Genomic DNA, 27635 nt, shown 5'->3' on the forward strand with positions numbered 1-27635 from the left:
ATGAATGGTAAATGAGAAGTGAAGAGAGTCTAATGTTAAACCTTTGAGGTGTTTAGATTTTTGAGATAACAGGAGAACAAAAGAGCAAGTAATGATAATTGTAGGATTCAGAAAAGCTGTGTCTCTTTTACTTTTTATTATAAAACAAGCTTGATCATTTGCATTTATCTCTACAAGATACTTTTGTTTTTTTTATAAAGTATCTTTTATCAGATCTAAATTGATCATCTTAAGAACAAGGTCCTAATGGCACAAATGGAAAATCCATTTGTTAAAAGGGAAAAAAAGACAATACACCAGAGTAGAGAAATCCACTTTGTCTTCTCAGCCTTTCCCTAGAGAGAAGGGGGAGACACAATTTCCTTCTAGATCACATCTCTGGCTCTAGGGTGGCCCTTGATTACATTCAATACATACATGGTTGTGACAACCATGAACATAGAAGAGCTGATAAGTGTTGCTTTATTTGCAATATAATGGTTTCTGTGGAGCTTTAATAAGTTTTCTTTCATCAGCATGATAAATATGGACTAAAGCACACTTATCAGTTGGTTTAATATGTCAATGTATTGTAATATATTGTAATGTGAAAAGGGGATAAGGTTATGAGGAAAACCTTAAAGTAGTGCAAAACTGAAGCATGTCCTTAGAAATGTTGTATCTGTTTTTTATTATTTTATATCAAAATACTATTATCAATATATTATTTATTTTATATCAAATATATAATTCTGAATATTTGTCCAGATTTTTAGCTGACCAGAAAGAATGCCAAAAAGTTTTTTTCCGTTGGAAGTATCTCATAGTAAGTGAAGTATTTTGTTGAGTTTTTATTCATCTCCTATTATTAATGAATGTTAACCTGGTGTTTTATTTTCCAGTATCACAGGAATAATCATCCTCATAGTAAACTGAGGAACAGAATTTGGGGAATGGCCAATTTTGTCAACATGGTAAGATCTGATACAGTTTGAATGAAGCTAAAAATGCAAATGGAAGAAATACTTTTAAGATAGATAGCTGCTGGATTTTGTGCTAATTTCAATATTGAGACAGTCCAAAATACAAAAATTGACCATGTGAACTAATTAGCCAAAATCCAATTAAAAATTCACAGCAATAAATGAACCACAGCACTGAGGTTTGGTTTTCTAAGTAAATGACATTTAGTATTTAAGGAGGTTTCAAATAATGGTTACTAATCACAAAATTTATAAAAATATATAAAAAATTTATAAAGACTTGAATATTTACCATGCATAAATCAAATCCACTAATACATTTAAAATCACTGTTCCATAATCTAGCATTGTTGGAGAACTTGTTTCTACTTCACTGTCAACTTCAAGCCTTTATCAAGGGTGCCTGCTCAATGGTCCTCACTCACATTCTTATCTCTTCTGCAGTAGTAATTTATTCTTATTTGTTACACAGCGATTGCTAGCCTAGTTATGGGACCCGGAGTATTTTGTTGCCCTGATCTATCCTGTCTTATGAAAGTTCTGTCATGAATGGGTCTTTGGGTACATTATTCTCACTGTGTTCTTCCTTCACTGGTAGGAGACATTGAAATGTTCTGGCCTTAAGATAGCGTCCTGCCTCTCCTCCAGGGCAACAAGTTTGTTTTTTTGTTTTGTTTTGTTTTTATTTTTCCCATCTTTCAGCAACAATCGGTTTTCACTTGAGTTCTGGGAGCATAAAAAAAATGCCCCACTCTCAACAAGTGATATGTCATCTAGACAGCTAATCAATAAACAGTGGTTTTAAACAACACTATAGACAAAATGAAGCCAACAGGTAAATACAGAGTATTCCACCCAAGAGCAACAGAATACACCATTTATTCTCAATAGCAGATGGAATATTTCATAGTATATATTATATAGACCACAAAGCAAATTGCAACAAATTCAAAAAGATGGAATTTACATGAAGTACAATGACAGCAAGAATACTGGAAAATTTGTAAATATGTGGAAATTAAAGAACACATTCCCAAACAACAAATGGATCAAGGAATAATGAAAGGTAAAAATTTAAAAAATCTTGATACTAACAAAAATGGAAACATATCAAAAGTTAGGAGATGCAGCAGTTCCAGGAGGAAAGTTTATGGTTGTAAATGCATACATATATCAATTAAAAAAAATAGCAAGTAAACAACTAATGTTATACCTTAAGGAACTACAAAAAGAAAAATAAACTAAGCCATAGTTAGTACAAGGAAAGAAGTAATAATGAGATTAGAACAGAAAAAAAAATTGCTGAAGGCCATATAGAAGCTAAATGCTTTTGTATCTCTGGAGAATGAGTCTGGTAGATTTGAAGATGTTCCCAAGACAACAGTTTCTCCCATCCTTCAAGCCTATACCACCAAGGGAGATTATCTCCAATCTCCCACTCTGCACATCCAGAATGGGAGATTGGAGATAACCTCCCTTTGTAAAATTACTTATGTCCGTGTCTTTCAGAAGGTCCTACACTCTCATTTTATCCCACACTTACCCTTTAACAATTCCTTACAAATGTCTGGTGAATTCTTCTTATGTGTTATATGATGTCAACATCTCTTTTTCTCATGCTCTGCCACTGGGAGATGCTCTATCAATAGTACCATCAAAGGAGGCGCTCTTTCCTTAGATTTCAAGGTACTATTGACCCTGTTACCTCAGCTAATTTATGGTTTGATATGATACAACTTTGTAGATTCTCTAGCTTTTTCTTTTTGTCAGGGTAGCAAAAACATTCTTTCCAACTTTACACATCTTACCCAGAAGTATAATTTCTCTAAACTTTAAATTCATGTCTATGGAAATTAAAAATCCTCCCCCATATTATTCTGAAAATAGGAACAATGTGGAGAGGAATGGTTATATCTCATAGTCACCTCTGTTTTCTTCTGTTTATTTTGATTGATTGATTGATTGATTGATTGATAAAGGTTTTTGTAAGTTTTTTTTTTAAGATTTTATTTATTTATTTGACAGACAAAGATCACAAGTAGGCAGAGAGACAGGCAGAGAGAGAGGAGGAAGCAGGTTCCCTGCTAAGCAGAGAGCCTGATGTGGGACTCGATCCCAGGACCCTGGGATCATGACCTGAGCCAAAGACAGAGGCTTTAACACACTGAGCCACCCAGGCACCCCAGGTTTTTAAGTTTATTCATGACTCAATTCTGATCCTATTTTTCAAATAATTCTTGCAGTGTTTATAACCATCTTTCCTCCTATCAAGGTTTTTAGGCATTTTCTCCTGTTTTATTGGGACATATAATGGACATACACTGCTGTGTAAGTATAAGGCATACAGCATAATGGTTTAATTTACATAAATTGTGAAATGACTACCACAGTAGGTTCAGCTAACATCTATCTTCTCAAATAGATACTATGAAAAGAAAAGAAAAACCCAAAAGAATAAAGGAAAAATAATTCCCCTTGTGATGAAAACTCTCAATATCAACTCTTATTAACAACTTTCCTACCCATCATACAGTACGGTTAGCTGTAGTCATCAGTTGTACATCTCTAGTACTTATTTATCTTCTTACTGGAAGTTTGTACCTTTTGACCACCTTCCTCCAATTTCCCTCTCTCCACACAATCTATGATAACCACAAGTCTGATCATTTTTCCTATGAATTTTTTTTAATTTCATATATAAGTGAGATCATATAATATTTGTCTTTATCTGTCTGACTTATTTCACTTAATGTAATATCCTTTAGGGTAATCTATGTTATCAAAAATGGTAGGATATCCTTGATTTTTTTTTTAATCCTTGATTTTTTATGGCTAAATAATATTCCATTATATATATCTACTACAACTTCTTCCATTCATCCATTAATGGACACCTTGGCTGTATTCATGGTTTGATTATATAAGAATGCTTGCATAAACATAGGAGTGCAGATCTCTTTTTGATATATGCTTTTATTTCCTTTGATATGTTCCCAGAAGTGGAATTTCTGGATCATATAAATAGTTAAAAATTTTTGAGGATCTTCCACATTTTTTTCCACAGTGGCTTTTCCAATTTACAGTCCCACCAACAGTGCACAAGGGTTCTCTTTTCTCTACATCCATACCAGCATTTATTGTCTCTTGTCTTTTTAGTGATGGCCATTCTAACAAGCAGAGATGATATCTTATTTTGATTTTAATTCACATTATCTTAATGACTAGTGATGTTGAAAATCTCATCATGCACTTGTTGGCCTTTCATCTATCTTTTTTGAAGGAATGTCTATTCAGTTACTTTACCCATTTTTTAATTTGAATTTTTTTGCCATTGAGTTAATGAGTTTATATATATTGGATATTAACCCCTTATCAGATAATGGCTTGTGAATATTTTTCCCTATCCCATAAGTTCTCTTTACACTTTTTTTATTGGCTTCTTTTGCTGTGCAGAAGTTTTTGTTTGATGCAATCCCACTTGATTGTTTCTTATTTTGTTGCTTGTGCTTTAGACATCATCTCCAAACATTTGTTACCAAGGCCCATGTCAAGGAACTTTATTTCTATGTTTTCTTCTGGGATTTTATGGTAAAACTCAGCTTAACTCTTCAATCCACTTTGATCCGTTTTTCACTTATTCTCATCAAGGGTATTAGCCTGCAGTATTGTTTTCTAATAATACCCTTTCCTGGTTTTGATATCAGGGTAATCCTGGCCTTGTAAAATTAGTTTGGGAATGTTTGCTCCTCTTTGAGTTTTTTGGGAAGGTTTGAGAATGATTGATAGCAATTCCTTTAATGTTTGCTATAATTCACCAGTAAATCTATCTGGTCCTGTACTTTTCTTCATTAGGATATTGTGATCACTGATTTCATCTCCTTACAAGTAATTGGTTTGTTCAGACCTGACCTTAAGACAAATGAAAATGGAAACACACATGAGTCTTTTATTTATTTCCTCTTTAATTTCTTCTTTGATCCATTGATTGTTCAGGAGAGTGTTATATAGTTTCTATGTGTTCATGAATTTTCCAGTTTTCATCTTGTTCCTGGTTTCTAGTTCCGTGCCGTTATGTTCAGAAAAGATACTTGGTATGACTTTTTATCATTTTTGAATTTGCTAAGACTTGTTTTAAAACCTAACATATGGCCTACTCTAAAAAAAATTCTATGTGTAAATAAGAATATGTATTCTGTTATTGTTGGATAGAAAGTTCTGTATACATTTGTTAGGTCCTTTGGGTCTAGAGTATTGTTCAAATGCACTGTTTATTTATTGATTCTGTGTCTGAATGATTTATCCTTTGCTTGGGGTTAAATATTACTTTTTTTTAAAAATTTCTCCTCTCAGTTCTCTAGTTTTTGATTTGTATATTTATGCTTTCCAGTATTGAGCACATAAATATTTACAGTTAAGTCTTCTTGATGTATTGACACTTTTATCATTATGTAATGGTCTCTGTCTCTTTTTACCATTTTTTGTTTAAAATATATTTTGATATATGTATAAATACATATACTTTTTGGGGGAGGAGGAATGGGGTTATCATTTGGTAGAAATGATTTTTTCCATCCCTTCATCTTCAGTTTATGTGTGTCTTTAGGGCTTACATATTTTTTGTATGCTTTATGTTGCTAGATTTTCCTTTTTTAATCCCTTTACCCACCCTGTGTCTTTTGATTGGATGGTTTAATTTGTTCACATTTAAAGTAATTATTGGTAGGTAAAGACATACTATTGACATTTTCTGAATTGTTTTCTGGTTGTTTTACAGATCCATTGTTCCCTATTTCTTATCCTGCTCTCCTTTTTTTTTTTTGTATTTTGATGTCTCTGATATTGGTATTCCTTGACTTCTTTATTGTATTCCTTCATCTAGTTACCAGAAAATTTTCCCTTGAAGTTATCATGAGGTTTATGTAAAATATCAAACTTATCAGATCCTAATTTAAACTGATAACAATTTTTAACTTTAATAGGATTCATATATTTGACACTTCCTTTCTCCTTACTATTACATTACCTGCAGTTAAAATTTTACATTATTTACATTTTTTACATTATTGCAGTAAAAATTTACATTCTTTAATATTTTGTAACTAATAACATTGTACATATTGTATTTATGGGTTTTTTCCCTATGTTCATCTTTTTAAAGGATTTTATTTATTTATTTGACAGAGAGAGAGATGACAAGTAGGCAGAGAGGCAGGCAGAAAGAGAAGGAAAAGCAGGTTCCCTGCTGAGCAGAGAGCCTGATGTAGGGCTGGATCCCAGGACCCTGAGATCATGACCTAACCCTAAGACAGAGGTTTAACCCACTGAGCCACCCAGGCGCCCGACTCTGTTCATTTTTGAACTTTTAAATTAGAGTTGTGAGTTATACACCCTATTACCAAATTGCAGAATCTAATGATCACTATATATTTACCATTACAAGTGAGATTAATGTTATCATTTTGTGTTTTTTTATGATGTTAATGAGCAATTTTTACTTCTATTCAAAGAGGGATTTAACATTTCTCCTAAGGCAGGTCTAGTGGTAATGAACTCCCTTCCTCAATTTTTGGTTGTTCAAGAAAATTTTTATCTCTCTTTCATTTCTGAAGGACAGCTTTACCAGCCATTGTATTCTTGGTTGGCAGTTATTTTGATATTACATTATCTCTTTGCCTAAAAAGTTTCTGTTGAGAAATCTGTCTATAGGGTGAAGGGATTTAAAAAGCAAAATCCAACAATCTCTTATATGTAATGCCTCTCTTTTCTCTGCTGCTCTTAAAATTCTTTCATCTTTGATTTTTGACAATTTAATTACAATGTATCTTAATGTAGCCCTATTAGGTTTAATCTATTTGTCTTTCAGACTTCATGGATCTAGATGTCTATTTCTTTCACCAAGTTCAGGAAGTTTTTAGCCATTATTGCTTTAAATATACTTTCTGTCACTTTTTTTTTCTCTTCTCCTTTTAGAATCCTCATGGTATTTTTACACTGTGTCTCATAATTCCAGTAGGCTTTCTGCACTCTTTTTCATTCTTTTTTTCATTTTGCACCTCTCACTGGGTAATGTCTACTAATTCTTTCTCCCACATGGCCAAACTTCTCTTTTTGTTCATGAATTATTTTCCCAATTTTATTTAGTTGTCTGTGTTTTCTTATAGTCTGCTAAACTTCCTTAGAGGATTATTCCAAATGGTGTCCCTGACAGTTTATAAATCTCTATTTCTTTATGGTCAGTTATTGGAGCTTTATCAGTTTCCTTTCGTGGCGTCAAATTTGCCTAATTTTTCATGATCCTTGATTATGAATTAGATTCTCTGCCCTAGTGCAGTGGGAGAAGCAGCTCTAAAACTGGAATATATCTTTGTTGTCTTAACTTAAGCTGAACTGCACTCCAAGATCCCCAGCCAAACAGCATCGCTGGCTCTGGTCTGTGAACTATGGGTGATGTCTGCCTTTCTCTTGTGCCTTTCTTGAATTTTCTGAGCTGCACAGCTTTCAGGTGTTTTACCAAACTTCAGTCAGTTGGGACAAACACCCTCTCTTCACATTGGGTGGGTTATGTCTCATCTTTCTTGCCTGGGTGGCTACTTCAGGCAACTCTCAATTTTTCAAACCAGGCTCTCCCGTTAGAAGGGACCAGAATCTCCCCTCAGCCTTGGCTAAAAATTAGCCCCCTGCCTCTTTGTAACTCAGGAAGCTGTCATGCTGGAATAGGTTTCTCCCTCTATCTGAACAAGGAGTATTCCTGTTAAATATTTCATTGGCCAAATAGCATAAAGCTGAGAAGCAATTACTATTAATTTATATGGGAATGTTTTTGAGCCAAAAAACAAACAAACAAAAAAACCACACACACACACACACACACACACACACACACACACACAAAGCAACACAACTTCTCTTAGGCTTTTCTGGTACCTTGGAACACATCTTCCTAACAAATGCACAAAAGAAACTGAGATAAAGCACTGATGCTCACAGACACACTTCAGAGCTACAGTGGCTTGGTGCTGGACAGTGTCACCTACCGGGGATGACACTGCAATGGCTCTACAATGGCTCACCACAAAGCAAACATTGAGCATCACTTTTGCTTTTTGCCTTTTCTCATAAAAGCAAAAATCCTCTTCAGATTTCTTTTGTTCAGTGAAAACGGATTCTAATGTTGGCCTTTTGTGAAAGCAAATGGCATAACACAAACTTAAAAATTAAGGAATACCTGTATTGGCTTTTTTCTGAGAGTAATCACCTCTATCCGCTCAACTCTTGGCTCAAGCCACCATTGGTTCACACAGCTTTCAGGAATGTCATTAGCTCTTCTAGTCAGATAGAACCAGAAGACTCTCCCCACAATGGGTGGGGCTATGTCTCAGTTCTCTTGCCTAGACTACTCTGCCTTCAATCAGAAAGGACCAGGAGCTACTCTGGCTTTGTGTGTGAATTAATCCCCTTGCCTGTGTGTAGCATGGAAGGGCTCATACCTGGTAATGGCTCTGCTCTGAGAGTGATCTGCTCTGCTCCTCTGCCTCTCAGCCCAAGCTCCTTTTATCCTGTTTCTTATATTTTGTGATTGTCTTTATCACTACCCTAACACTGACACAAATATAAGACTCAGTCTTTCTCTTTGGGTTTCCATCACCAAAGTAAGCATAAATACAAAATTGGTGCAAATTACTGAACTTTTACTAAAGATATTCAGTTTAGATTGGGAAGTCATGCCAATCCTTTATCCTCCACAGTGCCCACACTCATTATTTTACTTCATTCTCTCTCACTTACTTTCACAATATCTTTACCCCTTCATCTCGGAAAGTTCAGTTTTTTTCTCTACTGTGAAGAGTGAACCAACTCTTCACAATCTCCCAAATAGTATATACAAACCCTTCCAAGCATTCCACAGATGCAGCATGGTTTTTATCTTATAGGGTATGTTTTCACTAGAAGAGAGCACATTCATAGCATGATAAATGATAACTATTGTTTCCATTTGTACTTTCTCCGGTTTTATGGACCTAAAGCCCACCCATGAATGGTAGAGACTCCAAGGAGACCAGGTTAAAACAAATATATTGTTCTGTGGTACCTGACATATAAGGTCTATTAAATGCTAAGGTCAGGGTTAAAAGGAATGGACATTACAGGCTCCAGAATGGATTTGAAATCATGATTTAACTAAAGGTCTAACTTCATGATTCTTTAAAGGAAGCCTAGTTCTCGGGTTTATGAAATGACTTTGTTGGGTTATTATGTTGACACATGAAATTCAATATATTCATATTATGCAGGTTAAGAAAAGTAGAAAATTAACACGATGTTATTACAGTCATGATATAGCACACTTCTTAATAACGGATTGCATGCTCTACTATTATTGTGTGAATGACCTCATCATTTCTGACCTTAACTCAGTGTTCATAGTTCATTCATTCTTTCAATCTACTTTGTACTGCTGTTAGGAATTATAAAATTTATATAACATCTTTTGCCTCAAAATCTTCATATAATATTTGCTTCAACTCTGTCTTCTTTTGTGCTGGCATAAAAGTATCTACTAACTCAGTGTTTACAAAATGGGAATGAAGTAAGAAGGTTTATGAGCTATAGCTATTTGTGCCTGTTTTGAGCTGTCTCCAAAAAGATTGAGACAGGAAAGTAGTCCTAAAAAATCAAACAAAATATGGCAGCTAGGCTATTGGATTTTGAAAACCAATATCAACATTCTAATCTGCCATAGAACCAACTAATGACTAAAATAGAGAGAAAGAACATTCATCCCTCTGCGTGCCACTACTAATAAATTCACATCTTCTGGTCAGTTATAATATGAGTTTTATTAAATTATTTATGCTAGACACATCTTGAGCCCAGTGTCTGTAAGGTTCATCATATTCAAAGAAAATCAAATATTTTTTAAGTTAAATTTTTTGTTGGTTATGGCAATTTGCCCAGTATTCTGGGCAAGTTATACTATATTCTGTTTCAGTATAACCATTTGTAAAATAAGACCTGCATTTTTTGTTTATGTACCTCACATGTTAAAATTACTATTTTTTTTTAATTATAGAGGAATATAGTAATGGTGAAGGATCCTTCTGTAGCTTGAGTCTATGAAAGTTTATTTCTCCTTTGAGCAGATTTATAAAACCTTGGACATTCATGTGACATTAGTTGGCCTTGAAATGTGGACAAATGGAGATAAAATAGACATAGATTCAAATATAGAAAATACCTTACTACGTTTTTCAACTTGGCAAGAAATAATCCTGAAAAAGAGGAAAAATTTTGATCATGTTATATTACTCAGGTATGTAAGTGCTCTATTTTCCTGCATACTTTAGGTGAATTATAAATAGATAATAAATAAATAAACAAACAAACAAATGAACAGCAACAAACTACTTTTTAAAACAATTTATTTTGCATAGTACACAGTGACAAAATGTTATGTTCAGTTATACATAAAATTTCCAAATCAAGTTTTAAATAATCTTTCTTTCTAATATTGATTAACACTGGAAACTAAACATATGATACATTTACATTTCAGGTCAGGTTTGGAAATGTCACTGGATGAGAATGTACTTTTAGAATCAATTTACTTAACCAGCATCTAGCACTAACACCCTTAATTCTTCCATGCTGTGCCATTCCAATATTCCCTAAAACCTGTATTACTGGGAAAGTACCTTATTCTCTGGAAGTTTTCCCTCAGTAAAGTGTCCCTATCCAATGAATAGTGCTTCAAGAGCATCTCCTCTACTATTCATGAGGGTGGATAACTAAACTGCCACAGATTTAATATTCCTAGTAAAGTTATCTATAATATTAGGTCATTCCTAAGAAAGGGGGGCCCATTTTGATCATTTTTCTAATTCAAAATAGCTACCACACTACTCAGCCTATTAGGAAATGATAAATAATTGTGCAGCTGAACTGACCTTAACTTTGTGTTAACCATTGTCCTGTTATCCTATTTGTACAACTTTGGAGTAATGGAGTTTTTGAGCATTTCTTCTGGTGCCCTTATGGCTACTATATAACAATGTTACCCACCTTATCTACTTCATCTTCCTGTAATAGTGGTGTTTCTCCTATGGTCTGCAAACATGGCCTACAAATGTGTGTCTTAACATTATCTAAATGTTAACTTCCAATTTGAACTCAGAACTGTGAACCTTCCAAAGCCTGCAGCTGGAAGTCAAGTCCAGCTCTCTGGCAGATTGATGAGAGTGAATCACACCTCTAAAGTAATATCACTTCTGATTTTTATCACTGAGATGGTCCACAGCACTTATCTCCAGGGAGATACGTGTACCTATCACCATAGCATTCATTGTGCACAAGATTGACCTCTTTGCCTATTTCTTGGACCTGTGTTTTAAAATAATAAATTAGTCTAGAAATATCACATGGTTATAAGCAAAAAACTTTTTACTTTCATGAACGTCTCTTATTCTGAGCAATAGCTTCTCACAGCAATAGCATGTCTGCAAATAAGGAAATGAGAAAAGTGTTCCTAAATATCTAATTGCACATCATATTTGGGACTTATGTATTGAGTTCCTTGAATGTCTTCTCATCTATGTTCATGTAGCACTAGAAGTGATAATATATATGGCATTCTCATGTTGTGATTTTTGTTTCTAAGTAACCATGAGCAAGTTCAGAATCTAGATTGTGTTTGCTCTGATGCTTCATCTCCATAAGTGGTATTTTTCTAAGATCTACCAAGTCTAGGAAGACCAGAGTTCTAAATACTTCCAAGTATTACTGAGACTAAAAATGTAGGACATTTCAATAGTAAAGAAAGAAATAGAACATACCTTTTTGATCAAAAAAGCTAAAAATTGAAAGGGGTCATGTAGCCTGACCACTTTTCTCATAATTGAATCTTCTTAGTTATATATGTTCCAAGTGTGGTCTTTCAGCTTAATCACTCTTTAAAGTGGTCTAACTCTAAATGTTCTTGAAAGCATATCAAATCTGGATTCCCTCAATATACATATCTACATCTATCTTTTTAGGTAATCCAGGAATAATTCATATGACAACTCTTTTAAACGTTTGATTATTGTTATCTAATCTTCTGTGAGTTTCTATGTTTGATTAAAATATTTTAAAAACTTTAACTATAGCTAATTAATCCTTATATGTGTCTATTTACTATGTTGTATTTTTCTCTCCAAACATTTTTTAAACTTAATTATTTGATCTTTTAAGTGGTTTTATCCAAAGCTAAGTGTATGATAAGCCCTGTAAAATTGAACTCACATTTTATTATTTTTTTGAAAATACATTTTTTATGATTTCAACTTTAGATTGTACTGACTTTTTCAATACCTCTAATATACTACATAAGCTTAATAACAACTAAGATCATCTTCAATTCTAGAACTCTAAGAAAAAAAAGGCACTTTTATGTGCAAAGGCACTAGCATTTTGAGGATTCATTGCAATCCAATCTTTGTGTTAATTAAACCACTGCCTCAGACTGAAGAGTGTATTTGCATCTTGTTTATAGTGGGAAATGGCTCTACATACATGCACAAGGAACTTCTTATTCAGAGGGTATATGCCTGCCCTATTATTCCTCCAGTGTTGTTAAGGTAGGCTGGGTTTTATTTGTTATGTAACTTAATCACAAAGTTTGAAGTTAATTTCTATAAATTGTGTGTCCCATTGAAGGGGACTAAGGTCACCTGGGTGGTTCAGTTGGTTCAGCATCCAACTCTTTATCTCAGTTCAGGTCTTGATCTCAGGGTCATGAGTTCAAGTTGCATGTTGGGCTCTGCTCTGGAGGTGAAGCCTACAAAAAGAGAAAGAAAGAAAGATAGGAAGAAGGAAAGAAAGAAAGAATGAGAGAGAGAGAGAGAGAGAAGGAAAGATCATGTATGAATTCTACCATATATCCCCACCAATATATACTACAATGAAATTGTTGTTTCCTTTATTAAATAGGAAAATAACAGTTTTATAAAAACTATAGATGAAAAATGAAGGTAAACCAGTCTGTTCAGAGCTTTAAAAATCATATACAAATTGACTTACAAAGATTAGAAAAGTTTTTTGCATACTCTATATGTTCACTATCATTATTATCATTATCATTATTGTATCAAAACAACCTTGCGATTCATTTTCAGTAAGAGTAAGATGTTCAAACTGCTGACTTATCTATTTTATCTGGTATCTTTCCCAAATCACTAAGCTTCTAGTAGATGCTGTCCAAGTAGTCTCATCTAAGTCGTATTAAGACCTTGAAATTAAAAGCTTGTAAATCACCTATTCATTACATTGTTCCTTTTATGATTATGCCTTGATCATGGTATTTTATTAACACAAATTCTGCATAGTGGAGTCTATCTAATCTAGTATAGGCTATTGCCACTCCAATTATGACATTACAACCCATGCAGAACACATTTTAAACTTCAAATGAGTAAGATGAAATAACCAAGTTAGGGGAATTTTACCTTTATAGTAAGTAATCTGGTATCCCACCCCTTTTTGAAAATTATTTTTTTTGTACTTACTATAGTGGCTAAAACATGAAATATAACTACAGACAGAGGGAACAACCAACTCTGCCTTGGATTTCAAATCATCAAACTTCTGGTTTTCTTAATAGTAGAAACTTCCTCCTCATGATTACATTACATACAGTTGGGCAGTGTGAGACTGTAGTCTGAAAATATGAACCACACACATTTTTTATTTTTACCATCTTTGAATATCTGGCATATAAAAGACAAATCAATAATGTTTATTTATTAGGACATTAGTTTATAATTTTTAATTATGATTTTTAGCTATTTGTATGAATGAGCTTATAGAAATCCAGCAATGATTATTACTGTGCAACAAAAAAGAATATCAAAATGTTAGAGACACTCAAAGGTCATTTTTCCAACCTCATTATATAATTAAAGGAACTGAGGGCAGGACAGGGAGGTAACAAAGGCCACAGCATCTCAAACAAGTACTAGTTAACCGAAGCTAGAAACCAGGTCTCAACAAATAGTTCAAAACACTGTGTGCTAAAGTGCATTAACTTCTAGAAATTTGTAATACACATCTTTTTTTGGCCCCAGGATCTTTTGCCTGACCTAAATGTAGTTGCAAGCAGAATTGCACATCAGCTAGGTCATAACCTTGGGATGAAGCATGATGATTATCCATGTACCTGTAATTTTGAGAGATGTGTGATGGATCGTGGTGGAAGGTAGGGTTCAAACAATGTAGAGAGTACATTTAAATATTTTGTGTGTGACTCTTAGTTAGAACGCCATATTGTAGGGATATATAGATATTATGTAAACAATTTCTAATATATTCCATAAGGTCTATTACAAAACCAGCCGTGATAGGCTGTTTCCCTTTGGGGCTAAATCTTAACAGTTGGTAGTATTGGTCCTAGTGACTCTAAAATTCCATCTGAGCATACTGCAAAAATATACAACAATTAATTAGTAAATTATACTAAGATGCCTAGGAGAAGAATACACTCTATGTGCCTTGTTTTATCATCTTTGCCATAAACTCTAATTTATTCCAAATCTTTACTCAGATGTCTTTCTCAGCCAAGCCTTCCCAGGCCACTTGATTGAATTTTTCAATCCTGTCTCTAATCCTTTCTTCTTTGTTTTTTCCCCCCATTCTTAGTATTAATCACTACCTAATATAGTCTGTGCATTACCTACTTAGCTTGCTTATTATTCTATTCCTCCAACAAAATATAAACTTCATGAGGTCAGGTTTTGTCTGCATTATACACTGTTTTATCACACTGTCTAGAAAAGTCCCAGACATGTACTAGGTACTGTATAAATAATTGTAGAATGAATGAATGTCCTATATCCTCCCATCATACTGTGAATTACCACAGCCAGCTCCTAAACTTTACACATTTTTTTGAGGTCCTTCACAGAGAGCACATCATGTATTTCATATAAGAAAAGTGTTTATGATGATGATCAGCACTTCTATATATTGATTAAATGAGGTAAAATAGTGAAAGCACCCAAGTACAGTGCCTGCCATAAAGTAATAACTAATGACTGATACCTAATTTTATATCATCAGCTATACAATTAGTATTATTTTTCAGGGCCCATCATTCCAAAGTAATGTTTTTAAGCCTCTAAAAGTCCATCTGTGTCCATTAGGTACCAATAATGGCAAGGGAGTCAAAACAAAAGAAAGACAGAAGGAAGGTAAATTTCAGTCTTTTTAAGTATTTGCACTTTTCAGAAGGATAGTACATTTTTAGGATGTGTACGGTATTACTAAATAAATCATTTGTTTCAACAATGTTTATAGAGAATGACTTTGTGCCAGGCCCTATGTTAATTAGTGCTTATTAAAAAAAAATGCAGTCCCTGCATTGAGAAGCTTGTAATCTTGCATAAATGATAAACAAATATATAGATTATGTCAAGAGGAACAAACAGAAAGTGATCTAGGAGCAGCAAACACATTCAGTCTAAACTGTGGGCTTCAGGAAGGACTTTCTGGACGATATATAGTTGTAGTTCACTAGGATACTAGTGAATTGTGTGTTGGCTGTTTCAATAAAACATTTTCTATAATAAAAGCCCACTTGCTACTCTCCTATAGCAGTAAAGCAAAGTAGGAGAAGTAAACGGACTTTTAGAGTTCATCATTTTTATTTATTCTTTCTGAATCCTTCATTAAAATTTCATAGCTGTTCCACCACTCTGCCCTGATAAAATTAGTCTTTATTTTTAATTCATTTAAACTCTAGCATTCCTGCACTAAAATTCAGTAAATGCAACAGGATTCAGTACCTTCGACACCTGAAGGATTATAATCCAACATGCATGTTCAACATTCCATTTTCTGATAAATCAAATAATCACCCACATTGTGGAAACAAGAAGTTGGATGAAGGAGAAGAGTGCGATTGTGGCCCTGTTCAGGTATTTGCAAATAATGTCTTTAAACTACAAAGTTTCTGCTCAGCTAGAGCCTAGGCAGGGTGGTGACCATTCATCAACCAAGATATTCCTTGTAAAGTTTTAAATAATGCGTTTTTTGTCTCATTTCAAAGCAGGTCATTGGTGTAGCCTCAGTGCAAGACATCCTACCAAGTCATGAATTGTGTATAATGATCTTGCTGGAGACCCCCTGTATCGCATTTGCTTGTTTTATATAGTAATCAGCCCTTCTTGTAAGAAAGACCCTTAGGTGTCTTTAAGTCTGATCTCATGCACAGTAGGAATTTGTTCTCCACAATTAATCGAGCTTACTCAGTGCCTTATGAGGTTGGTCTATATCTCCAGCTGGACAGTTCATGTTACTAGAAAACTCTTGTCTTAATTGAGCATGAACCATTCTAACCTTCTACATATTTATTGGAGCTATGGTCTCTGGAACATTTAGAATATGCCTTTAAGAAAAATTTTAGAGTAATTCTTAATCTGCTTTCCTCCAACATCGAAGCTATTTCTGTTAAGAGCTTATCCTACAGGTATGAGTCTTAGACAATCACTTCTCAAATTTTCATGCGTATATACATCACCAGGGGATGTTAAAATATGAATTCTGATTCTGTAGGCCTGAAGTGAGGCTGAGATCCTTTATTACCAGCAACCTGAAAGGATATGTTGATACTGCTGGTCAGAAAACCACATATGTAGTATGTGTAGACACTACACATACACTGTAGACACTACAAAATTCAAAACAAATCTAATAGTAAGTGAATCAGAGATTACATGATTGATGTGGGAACAGTGACATGTAATGAGGTTGCAACACCTCGTTTTCAAATGTCTCATATTGAATGCAAAGAGGCTCTTATCTTTGGAAATTGATTTTTTTAGCTTATGCACATTCTTTAGAGAATGTTTCTATAGTTTCATTCTAATACACGAGGTACCTTATGTTATAATTTGCAGACAGTTTCCTTTGCAATTTTAGTTTTGTTTAAGCATATAGGGCCTATTATGCTAAATTATCCTGCTCTTACTATTTAATGATGTATTAAAAACAACAACAAAGTTCAACCTGAAATACTCAGATTCTTGAGGAAAATGTAAAATTAGGTCTTCAGAAGTTCTATTATCTCTATTAAACCTTTACTATAGAGAAGTAGCAGGGCCCTTCCAAAGAATGGAAGTTATCAAGAAAAATGGAAGGTCAGAAATGTCAGACTTTGTATGCTGCTGATGAAAATTCATTAGTGTGGTGTACTGAACAGCCAACTGGGAAGAAAACAAAATAAGGGTATCTGGGTACCTCAGTCAGTTAAGCCTCCAACTCTTGATTTCGACTCAGATCATGATCTCAGGGTCCTGGGACAGAGTCCCACATTGGGTTCCATACTCAGCAACAAGTATGCTTGAGATTGTCTCCCTCTCCCTCGGCCCCTCTCCCTGCTCACAGGCACACATGCTTTCTCTCTCTCTTTCTCAAATAAATAAATAAATATTTAATAAATAAATAAATAAATAAATGTCCCAAAGACCACTTACAAGCAGTAGTCTTCATATACATGTCATAACCTAGGATCATGCATTTGGATTTAATGCTGAAAGACAAATTATAAATTATAAATTATACAGAACTATAACTTATTAAACAAGACCTTCACTACAAACAGTTTCTGATCTTTAATTTTTGATTATTGCCAGGAGTGCACCAATCCTTGCTGTGATGCAAACAAATGCATGTTGAAGCCAGGATTTAGTTGTGCAGAAGGAGAATGCTGTGAAGCTTGTAAGGTAAGGACCTGTGCCAGGACTGGGTTCTCCATTTTCAGTTTATTAAGTATACACAGGGGGACAGAATTGGCTGTCCACCAAATGACGCTACACTACTAATCCCAGGTTAGGGTTAGGCTTCCTTGTCCCTAGTAAATCCACTTCTGAGTTGTTCTGACTTCTGACTGGGCCATGCTGTGGCCTGGGAAGTAGAGAAGCAGGTATCACTTGGTCTTTTAGGAGTAGAGTTATATGATAAACATTATTCTTGTTGCTTTGTAAATCACTGCCAACCTATTTAACCTCAGCTCATGTGTGGCATTCCAACAATAGTAAACTAGAAGGGGAAAGATTTTACTGGCATTGGAGAGTGAGAGTGACTAGTACTGGAGATATATTCCTAGGAAAGGCGATCGGAAATCCAAATGACTCTGTCCAAAGATCTGAACAGATCTTTCTTTCAACTCACAAAGGAAAGGAAGTATATCTTATTCATTTTCAAATCTTTCTAGGACTCGTTACAGTTAAATGCATATCGAGTGGCTGAATAAGAAAGCATTTCCATGCACTTTCCTCCAGCAATGAGTCAGGGTATTTTTCCAGTTCATTCAGAGAGATGTGATTTCTTGGGAGTGGAGATTCCTCGTTATAAATAGAGAGGGATTCCCAGTTATATGAGTGTGCTGGAGATGGTATGTACCATCTCCAAGATAAACAGAACTCTTGCTCATTTCTCCATTTTATGTCCTTTCTGCTCTGCCCAATGCTGTTCTAATACAGATTTTCAAAAACACTGTCGTGTCATTCCTAAAATTACATAAAAGTCAACACATTTACAAATGATTATAATTCTCAGTGGAATGGATTAGAAACTCATGATCCAACCTTAAATCCTTTTTTTTTTTTTAAGATAAATTAAATGGGTCAAAATTCCTCCTACTTACTGAAACTTAACCTACCTAAATATGCTCAAGATTTATCAGTCTTTTTACTTTTCTTCAACAGATGAAAAAATCAGGGTCCATATGCAGACCGGCAAAAGATGAATGTGATTTTCCTGAAGTATGTACTGGCTACTCTTCTGCATGTCCTAACGACAAATTCCAAGTAAATGGATTTCCTTGCAAGAATGCAAAAGGCTACTGCTTCATGGGGAAATGTCCCACCCGGGATGATCAGTGCTCTCAATTTTTTGATAATGGTGAGAGACAATTACAGTGAATGGCTGATAAACATAATAGCTATAATTTCTGTTATTATCCTGTAACAATTTGGGGGCAAGATTGAAGATAATGTCATTTGTGACATTCTTCCCATATTTTACCTATAATCACTCCAGATATTACCTTTAATATTAGTTGCTATTACCTCTAATATTAATTAACTAGCTCAATATGTGGGTTAAAGTATGTTTATTCCATTTTTATATCCATATGCTTCTGTAAAATATCTTTCTGATACAATAGGATAAGTTTAAAGTGATTTACTTATCTCATTCTGCCTTACCACCACATGAAAATAAAATTTCAATTAGAAAAATAAGAAATGTTATGATTTATAACATTCAAGTTTTTATTATTTTACTTCAATCATTCCATTTTGGATCCTAGAGGTGAAAGTTCTGATCTCTGCTATGAGATGAATAAAAAAGGAAATAGATTTGGATACTGCAAAAACAAGGAAAACAGATTAATTCCCTGTGAAGAGAAGTAAGTACCATGTAAAGAAAAGTAAGTGCCTTCTAAGAGTGTTTTTGCAAAATCAGAACTCTCTTGTTCTGACAGCTGCTAACCTCTTTTTACTGAGGAGGTTAGGAGAAGGGGGAATAAGGAAGCAAGCACACATTCCTGATTGTGTAACCGGCACATTTATGAGTTGAAGGCCATGAGATATAAGGAAGAAAAATGGGAAAGAGTTAAAATTCTTAGGAAAGAAAGGGAGGAAGAGAAGCTACAAAAAATAGGAAAGAGCAGATAGGAGGAGGAAAATAGAGTGGAAAGAAAGAAAAGAACAGAGAGAAGGAAATAAGTGATGCCATAAAAAGAAAGAAAAGTAGAAGTTGAAATTGGAAGGGAGAAGTGGAAATTAGATCTGATTTTAGAAAGTATTAGCTGTGTCATTCTTCCAGATTTGTTATACTCAGAAAGCTTTTTTTTTTTTTTTTTCCCTGTGCCACAAACAGGATTTGGACTAAAAACAACAAACAGAAAACTTGGTCAAGTTCAATTTTGTTCCTAAATACTCTAGGTGAAACTGGGCAGTCAGTTAACTTCCTCTTACTTCCAGTTGTTGCCCAATCTGTAAAATGGGTATTATAATAATATCAAACTCACTGTTTTTTTATGAGAACTAACTGATGTTCTCTGTGCAAGAAGGAATAAGAAAGAAATCTTAACATCTTGATGAAAGTTAGATGAATTGAAATTACTAATAAGAAATATTCTTCTGTAAATTTGAGCTAATATTGACTTGTGGGAATCACAAAACTATAAAGAAATACAATCCTTTTACATGTCCCAGAGTCAGGACTTTGTCTAACCTTTCACCCTGCCTCACTTGGTGCTTCTGCAGCCCATTGATAAACCCGGGTCTAGAGAAAAGTGACCAGGCCACTTCACTGACAGTCTCATCTCTATAAAGTTCTATTTCCTGGTCCCAAACCTGAGAATATTCTCCCTTTCCTTCAGAAATATCAAGTGTGGAAAGATACACTGCAGCAGAGGGCAGCATTTATCTCTGCCTGGTAAAGAAAAGATTAACCACCTTAAGAAGACTTCAAAGCTGAATGTCACCACTGAGTGCAAAACTTTTATTTTATACCAAAATTCTAAAGATTTGGGCCTGGTTGCTCCTGGAACAAAATGTGGAGATGGATTGGTAAGATGAAAGTCCTTTGTTATACTAAAACTTCTTGGTTCAGCCACTTTAAAGCATTATTTTCTATAATTGGTTCCTGAGGGCCTATATATGGCCTATATAAACAGAAACAAATGGGCAACTTTTTTTTTTTAATTGAGCAAAGTAGTAATAACACTATAATGAATATTCATTTTGTTTAACCTCTGTTATACAAAATGATATGTGAATGTTATAAGTGTTTTTAATTATATCTTACAGTGAAATTATAGACATAATTTTTAAAATTAATTTGACTATGAAATAGCCATATATTCTTCAATTGTTTTATTCATTCAGCCATATTTTGGGGGCACATACTATGATGCCAGTGGCCATAAGGGAAACAAATGATGTAAATATGAGTGTACCTGAGAATTTCATAAATTAAATTACATATATTATGATTCAACACAAGTGCTTTCATAGTTCATTGGTGACCAATGAACTTTTGAGTCCAAAGGAAGAAGTGATTGCCTTTAGTTGGAGAACATGAATGGCATCTTATGATGCCATTAAATTAATGACATTTCAGCTTTGACATGACAAACATTTTTCAAGGCAGAAAAAATAACAAAAGACTTTTTAGAAAGAAATACCTATATAACATGCAAAGGTACAAAATGTATGGCATAGTCAGGAAACTGATCATTTCAGTGTGATTGGAGCTTTGAGTAAAATGTCAGAAAATGAAGTTTTCTAAAATAAGGCCAGATCAGAAGAAGTTTATCATTCCAAGATGAAAACTTTAGGACACGTACTAAAAATAACAGCTGACTCATCAAGGTTTATTAACACAAGAATATATGGAAAACATAATACTTTTCAAAAATCAGCTATTGTGAAATAGAATAGTTTCTGTCTGTGATATAGGTCCTCTCCTCCCATACCATCTCCCACAAACGTTACAGTTTCATTCATATAACGTGATCGAGAAATGAATTGAAAAACAAAATTCAGAATGAAAAAAGGGAATTAGAATTTACTTATTTAATGGATATCTATATTTTAAATCCATACACTTAACTATCAGTTTCCCATTAAAATAGTTAAATATTAAAATGATGAAGAATCTATATTTGTGAAATTTTAGGTATGTGTACAACCACATCCTAGAAAGTTCAAGGACTTTCAGTGAAAGAGTGTATGACACATCAGGTTAAAGAAAATACCAAACAATTTTCTGTTCACACCAGGTAAGAAAAACCATCCAAAAATACAAGCAGAAGTATGACTTACCCTTCATAGAACCCCATAATGAGTGGTAGGGGTTGAACAAAGGAATTTGTAGGGAAGCAGTTTTTCTGCATCTTGATCGTATTAGCATGTTGTGACCATATGTCACCACATTGAGTGCCTATTCTTTCAAGAGTAATCTTTTTTTTTTAAGATTTTATTTATTTATTGGACAGACAGAGATCACAAGCAGGCAGAGAGGCAGGCGGCAAGAGAGAGGGGGAAGCAGGCTCCCTGCTGAGCAGAGAGCCCAATGCGGGGCTCGATCCCAGGACCCTGGGATCATGACCTGAGCCAAAGGCAGAGGCTTAACCCACTGAGCCACCCAGGCCCCCCCAAAAGTATTCTTAATATAGAAGTGTACCAATCACAATGGTGCCAGTTATTGGGTAAATTCATAAATGAGGGAATTCATGGAAGCAAATGCCAGTTTATAGAGGTATCACAAAGAGACCTCTTTTGGTATGGACTTTTCATCTCATTTTTACAATGAGGTACTTATAGACTTTTCATCTCATTGTTATAATGATACTGTTTTTGGATATGAATAAATTAAAATGAATAAAAACATTCTAGTTTCTCATAATTGTTTTTCTTTCCAGGTAAATTTTGATTTGGCATAGAAAATGAGGGCAAACATATCTCATTGCCCTTGAATGACTTTTTCCTTAGCAACATAAGTAGGAAAAATAAGTCAAAAGGAAAACAGTGAGAAAAGAAGAAAAGGGAAGGATAATACATTGGAAAGGAAGAAGAATAGAGGTGAAGGGGGAAAAAAGGGAGAATACTAGTTAGTCCTCTCGGGCACAAAAGAATTGCTGCAACATGCCTCTGTAGTTTTACCTTTATTAAACACATAAAAATGGCAAAATCACAATAAGAAACATTTCAATGTTTCCTTTAGTTGAGACTGGAGTATATGAAAAGAGATTTACATGGGCTTAAACAGCATAATTCCAGTGTTCATTTGATCATGTATATATGAAAATCTATTCTCTAAGAATAATCAAAGAGAACAAATAGCAACGAAAGAATTTAACAGTGTGAACAATGGAGATTAATCTAAGGACTTATAGACAATAGTACCCTATGAAACAGACATTCATCAAAAAAGAGAGAAATCATTTAGGAAAGATGTTTAATTTATATTTTAATCAGATTTAAAAGGATATTAAATCTATAAAAATGGTATTATTTGAAAATCACAAGCACTGCCTTCAAATTACAAAATAAATCATAATTACTGATTTACATATAATTTGAGCAGTAAACCATGAAGTGTAGTAAGCCACAAAATATAGTAAATTAGAAGCTAAACTTCTTAACACATGAGAATGAATTCTTTAGAATGAATTCTAAAGAAGAAAATGAATAAAAACAGGAAAAATAGTCCTAATAAATTTGATACAAATTTTTAAGGATTTATTTATTTATTTATTATTTGCGAGAAAGAGCAAGTAAGGGAGAACATGAGAGGGTAGAAGGTCAGAGGGAGAAGCAGACTCCCTGCAGAGCTGGGAGCCTGATGCAGGACTCAATTCTGGGACCCTGGGATCATGACCTGAGCTGAAGGTAGTCGCTTAACTGACTGAGCCACCCAGGTGCCTAATCTGATACAGTTTTAATAGAAATCCCAGATAAAGAAAACATAATATAGGTAAAAGTATAATTAAAGGTATAATAAAAAAATATCCCTGGGGCGCCTACTCAACGGGGAACCTGCTTCCTCCTCTCTCTCTGCCTGCCTCTCTGCCTACTTGTGATCTCTGTCAAATGAATAAATAAAAATCTTAAAAAAAAAAAACCCTGAACTGAAGAATGTATAAAATAAAAACTCAACTTAGTAAGAAAAATTCACAGAAAGATGAGCATAAGACTAACCTTCACAGCATGAAGTTAACAATAAAGAAAATGTTCTATAAGCACCAAAGAAGGCAAGTATCAGTTTTCAACAACAACAATGACAACAAAGTTATCAGGTTATCATTTTATTTATCTTCAAAAAGAAATGCCATAAGATAATGCAGCAAAATCTATGGACCGTTGGAGAATGGAAGTATTGGGACCCAAAACTGTACATACAGCCAAATAATTATTCAGTTAGTAGAGCAATAGAATGACATACTCACACACTTTATAACGTAAAAAAACTACAGTAAATTAGACAGCATTTATTTGCAATGATGTGGATGGAACTAGACGGTACTATGCTAAGCGAAACAAGTCTATCAGAGAAAGACAATTATCATGTGATCTCACTGATAGGAAGAACTTGAGAAACAAGACAGAGGATCATAGGGGAAGAGAGGGGAAAATGAAACAAGATGAAACCAGAAAGGGAGACAACCCTTAAGAGACTCTTAATCTCAGGAAACAAACTGAGGGTTGCTGGAGGGGAGGGGAGTGGAAAGGATGGGGTGGCTAGGTGATGGACATTGGGGAGGATATATACTATAGTGGTGCTGTGAATTGTGTAAGACTGATGAATCACAGACCTGTACCCTTAAAACAAATAATACATTATAGTTTAATAAAAGAGATAAATAAATATGAAAAAAATAGTCAAGAAAGTACTCTGATCAACTGGAAAATGAATTAAACTAAAAAGTTAAATGAGAAGGTAGAATATTAAGGAAATAGTTGCAAGCAAGAAAATCTATACTAATTTTGAGTAAAATCTAGTAATTTATATTATTATTGTGTTTATTATAAGAGTTTAAAGACATTGAATAATGAATAATAATGATCTTTATAAATTTCAATTTTCTAAAACAAGCATATGAATTAAGAAGAAGAAAAATAAAAAATGTGACAAATGTCTTATCCTACATAAGAAGAAGCTAATGTTTATTTGATCTTAAAAATGATAAAATAATTTAGATTTAAATATTTTAATGTAGGCTGAATCAATGTTTAGAAAACAAAACATATAGCTTTCAAATAATTGGAGAAAAATAATAAAGTTAACAAGGATAAGCTAAAATGTCTAACATTTAAAATCATATAAAAAGATGAAAAGAGTAAAATTAAACATATCTTATCATAATAAATATAAATGGATTAAAATTTCCCTATTTAAAATGTTAAAGTAATTTTTGAATTGGTGGCCAGAAAGAATTTTCAGGGAATTGCATCAGGAAGATGGTGAAATGGGAGGTGTCCCAGTAATATCTCCCCACAGCAACAATAATTTGGTAGCAGGCCATGAAAAAAGTACCTTTGTCAGAACTTTAAAATCCATGGAGGATCTTGCAAAACATTGGTGCTGTCAAAGACCAAAGATTTGTTTTGAGAAAGCAGGCCCATGCCTAGATGATGAGCTTATTGACCATAGTCCTGGCTAGACCCATAAACATCCATATCTCCTGTTGCTTGGGAACAGCCCCATTTGGCTTTGCTACCACCAACAACAACATCTGCCTAGTAACCTACTGGAAGACACATCTATCCATATCCTTGGAGGCAGACCTGCAGATCTTGGTCCAAACACAGATCCTGAAGTGGCTGTGAAACTTCATTCTATTCCTTCCTTCCCAAGTGCAGTTCTAGACAATCTTCCTGCCCACAGAATTTCCAGGAAACATGTTGGTCCATGCACCCAGAGGCACCTTGCTCAATGACTCAACAGAAGCCAAGGACCCAATAAAAGATACACCCATTCATGCACCTAGAAACAAGCCAGCCATCTGACTCAGATGCTCTGGTAGACCCTTGTTACAGTGCCAGTCCACTTGACCAAGGTCACAGAGACAGTCCTGTCTCAGTTCCCAGGTACTATGCAGAATCCACATTTACCCAAATCCCTATTCACAGACCAGTAAACTGCAATCCTACTATAGACCAGATGATAGCTACATAACCTGGTCCTAGTCTCACTCAACTGTAATCCTGGAAGCAATCACGCCAGCCCAAGGGATACAACAGGAGGCTTTTACCCAACAAAATCAATCTGTAAAACCTGGAAAAGATGTCTGCTCCTTGAAATGCACAGACACCAATGCAGTAGTACATAGATCACAAAGATTCAGGCAAACATAATATCATCTGAAGAGAACTCATAAAGCTCTAGCAACTGATCCCAAAGAAATGGAGATGTAAGATTTTCTTGACAAAGAATTCAAAGTAATCATTTTAAAGAAGTTCAAAAGGATGCAAGGGTACACAAATAGATGACTAAATGGAATCAAGAAAGCAAAGCATGAAAAACATAAGTTTAACAAAGAAATAAAAACCATTAAAAAAGTGAAACAGAAATACTGGAGCTAAAGAATACATTATAGAAATGAAAAAGTCAATGGAAAGCTTCAACAGCAGACTGGATCATTACGAAGAAAAAAGTCAGCAATCTTAAAAATAAGTCACTTGAAATTGGAAAGTTGGAGAAACAAAAGAAAAAAGAATAAAAACTAGTGAAGAAAGCATATGGAACCTATATGACACCAATGACAAAAAATGAATGTATGCATTATGTATGTTCCAGAAGGAGAAGAGAAAGAGAAAGAGAGGAGAATAAAGATTATTTTTAAAATAATGGTTGAAAATTTGCCAAATACTGGGAAGGATATCTACATTTAGATTCTGAAAGTTCAAAAGACCCCACAAGAGACTAGTCCAAAGAGTATCCAGAGATACATTATAAACCAACCATCAAAAGTCAAAGACAGAAAGAGAACTTAGAAAACAAGAGAAAAGCAACTCATCATATTATAAAACTATTAATAAACTTCTCAGTAGAAGTCTCACAGGCCAAAAGAGTGTGGGATAATGTACTCAAAGTACAAAACAAAACAAACAAATAAGTATACAAAACAAAGAAAGCCCTGCTAAGGGTGCTATATCCAACACAGCTATGTTTCAGAAATGAAAGAGAATTAAAGACATTCTTAAATAAAAGCTGAAGGAGTTCAACAAAACTATACCTGCCTTATAAACAGTGTTAAAAGCTGGGGCGCCTGGGTGGCTCAGTGGGTTAAGCCGCTGCCTTCGGTTCAGGTCATGATCTCAGGGTCCTGGGATCCAGTCCCGCTCTCTGCTTGGCGGGGAGCCTGCTTCCCTCTCTCTTTCTCTCTCTCTGCCAGCCTCTCTGCCTACCTGTGATCTCTCTCTGTCATGCTTCCCTCTCTCTCTCTCTCTCTGCCAGCCTCTCTGCCTACCTGTGATCTCTCTCTGTCAAATGAATAAATAAAATCTTTTAAAAAAAAAATAAAAATAAACAGTGTTAAAGGGAACACTTCAAGTTGAAAGGGAGGATGCTGAGTAACAGCATAAAACATTTGTACTATAATAGTCATTAGTAAAGGTAAATAGTCAAATTCAAAATGCTTTAATACTGTGAAGATAGTGTATAAATGTATTTTAACTCTAATATAAAATTTAAAAGACAAAAATTATTAAAAATAACTATAGCTATAATAATTTGATACTGGGTACACAATATAAAGACAAGCAAAATGTGATATCAACAGCATGAAATATGGAGGGAAGAAAAGTAAAAGTATGCCAATGATTAAAAAAAAATCTCTAGTAGATACACAAAAGATAAAGAGAAAAAAACATCAAAATATACCACTACAAAAAATCAGCAAAGAACAAAAGAAGAGAGGAGGAGGGAAGAAAGGATCAAAGACGCTATAAAGCACTCAGAAAACAATTAACAATGAAAATAGTAAGTTTTTAACTATCAATAATTACATTAAATCTAGATTTATCTATTCAAATGACACAGGTTTAAAAAACAACATCAACAACCAGTATCCAACAATATATGGCCTACAAAATACTCATGGTATGTTTAAGGACACAGGCGTAAAGT

General features: G+C 34.3%; 1 protein-coding gene across 1 annotated transcript in view; it reads left to right on the top strand.

Moving 5' to 3' along the window:
* Positions 1 to 27635, top strand: part of ADAM7 (ADAM metallopeptidase domain 7) — an 87869-nt gene that overhangs the window by 39954 nt on the left and 20280 nt on the right. The window contains exons 8-16 of the mRNA XM_004763333.1: positions 882 to 953; positions 10103 to 10272; positions 12490 to 12574; positions 14060 to 14190; positions 15733 to 15907; positions 17624 to 17713; positions 18698 to 18893; positions 19305 to 19401; positions 20380 to 20569. Of these exons, the coding sequence (XP_004763390.1) occupies positions 882 to 953; positions 10103 to 10272; positions 12490 to 12574; positions 14060 to 14190; positions 15733 to 15907; positions 17624 to 17713; positions 18698 to 18893; positions 19305 to 19401; positions 20380 to 20569 (1206 nt within the window). The remainder of the gene's footprint in view (positions 1 to 881; positions 954 to 10102; positions 10273 to 12489; positions 12575 to 14059; positions 14191 to 15732; positions 15908 to 17623; positions 17714 to 18697; positions 18894 to 19304; positions 19402 to 20379; positions 20570 to 27635) is intronic.

The sequence above is a fragment of the Mustela putorius genome, unplaced genomic scaffold (genome assembly GCF_011764305.1).
Source record: "Mustela putorius furo isolate JIRA1106 unplaced genomic scaffold, ASM1176430v1.1 tig00003937_pilon_pilon_pilon, whole genome shotgun sequence".
NCBI lineage: Eukaryota > Metazoa > Chordata > Mammalia > Carnivora > Mustelidae > Mustela > Mustela putorius.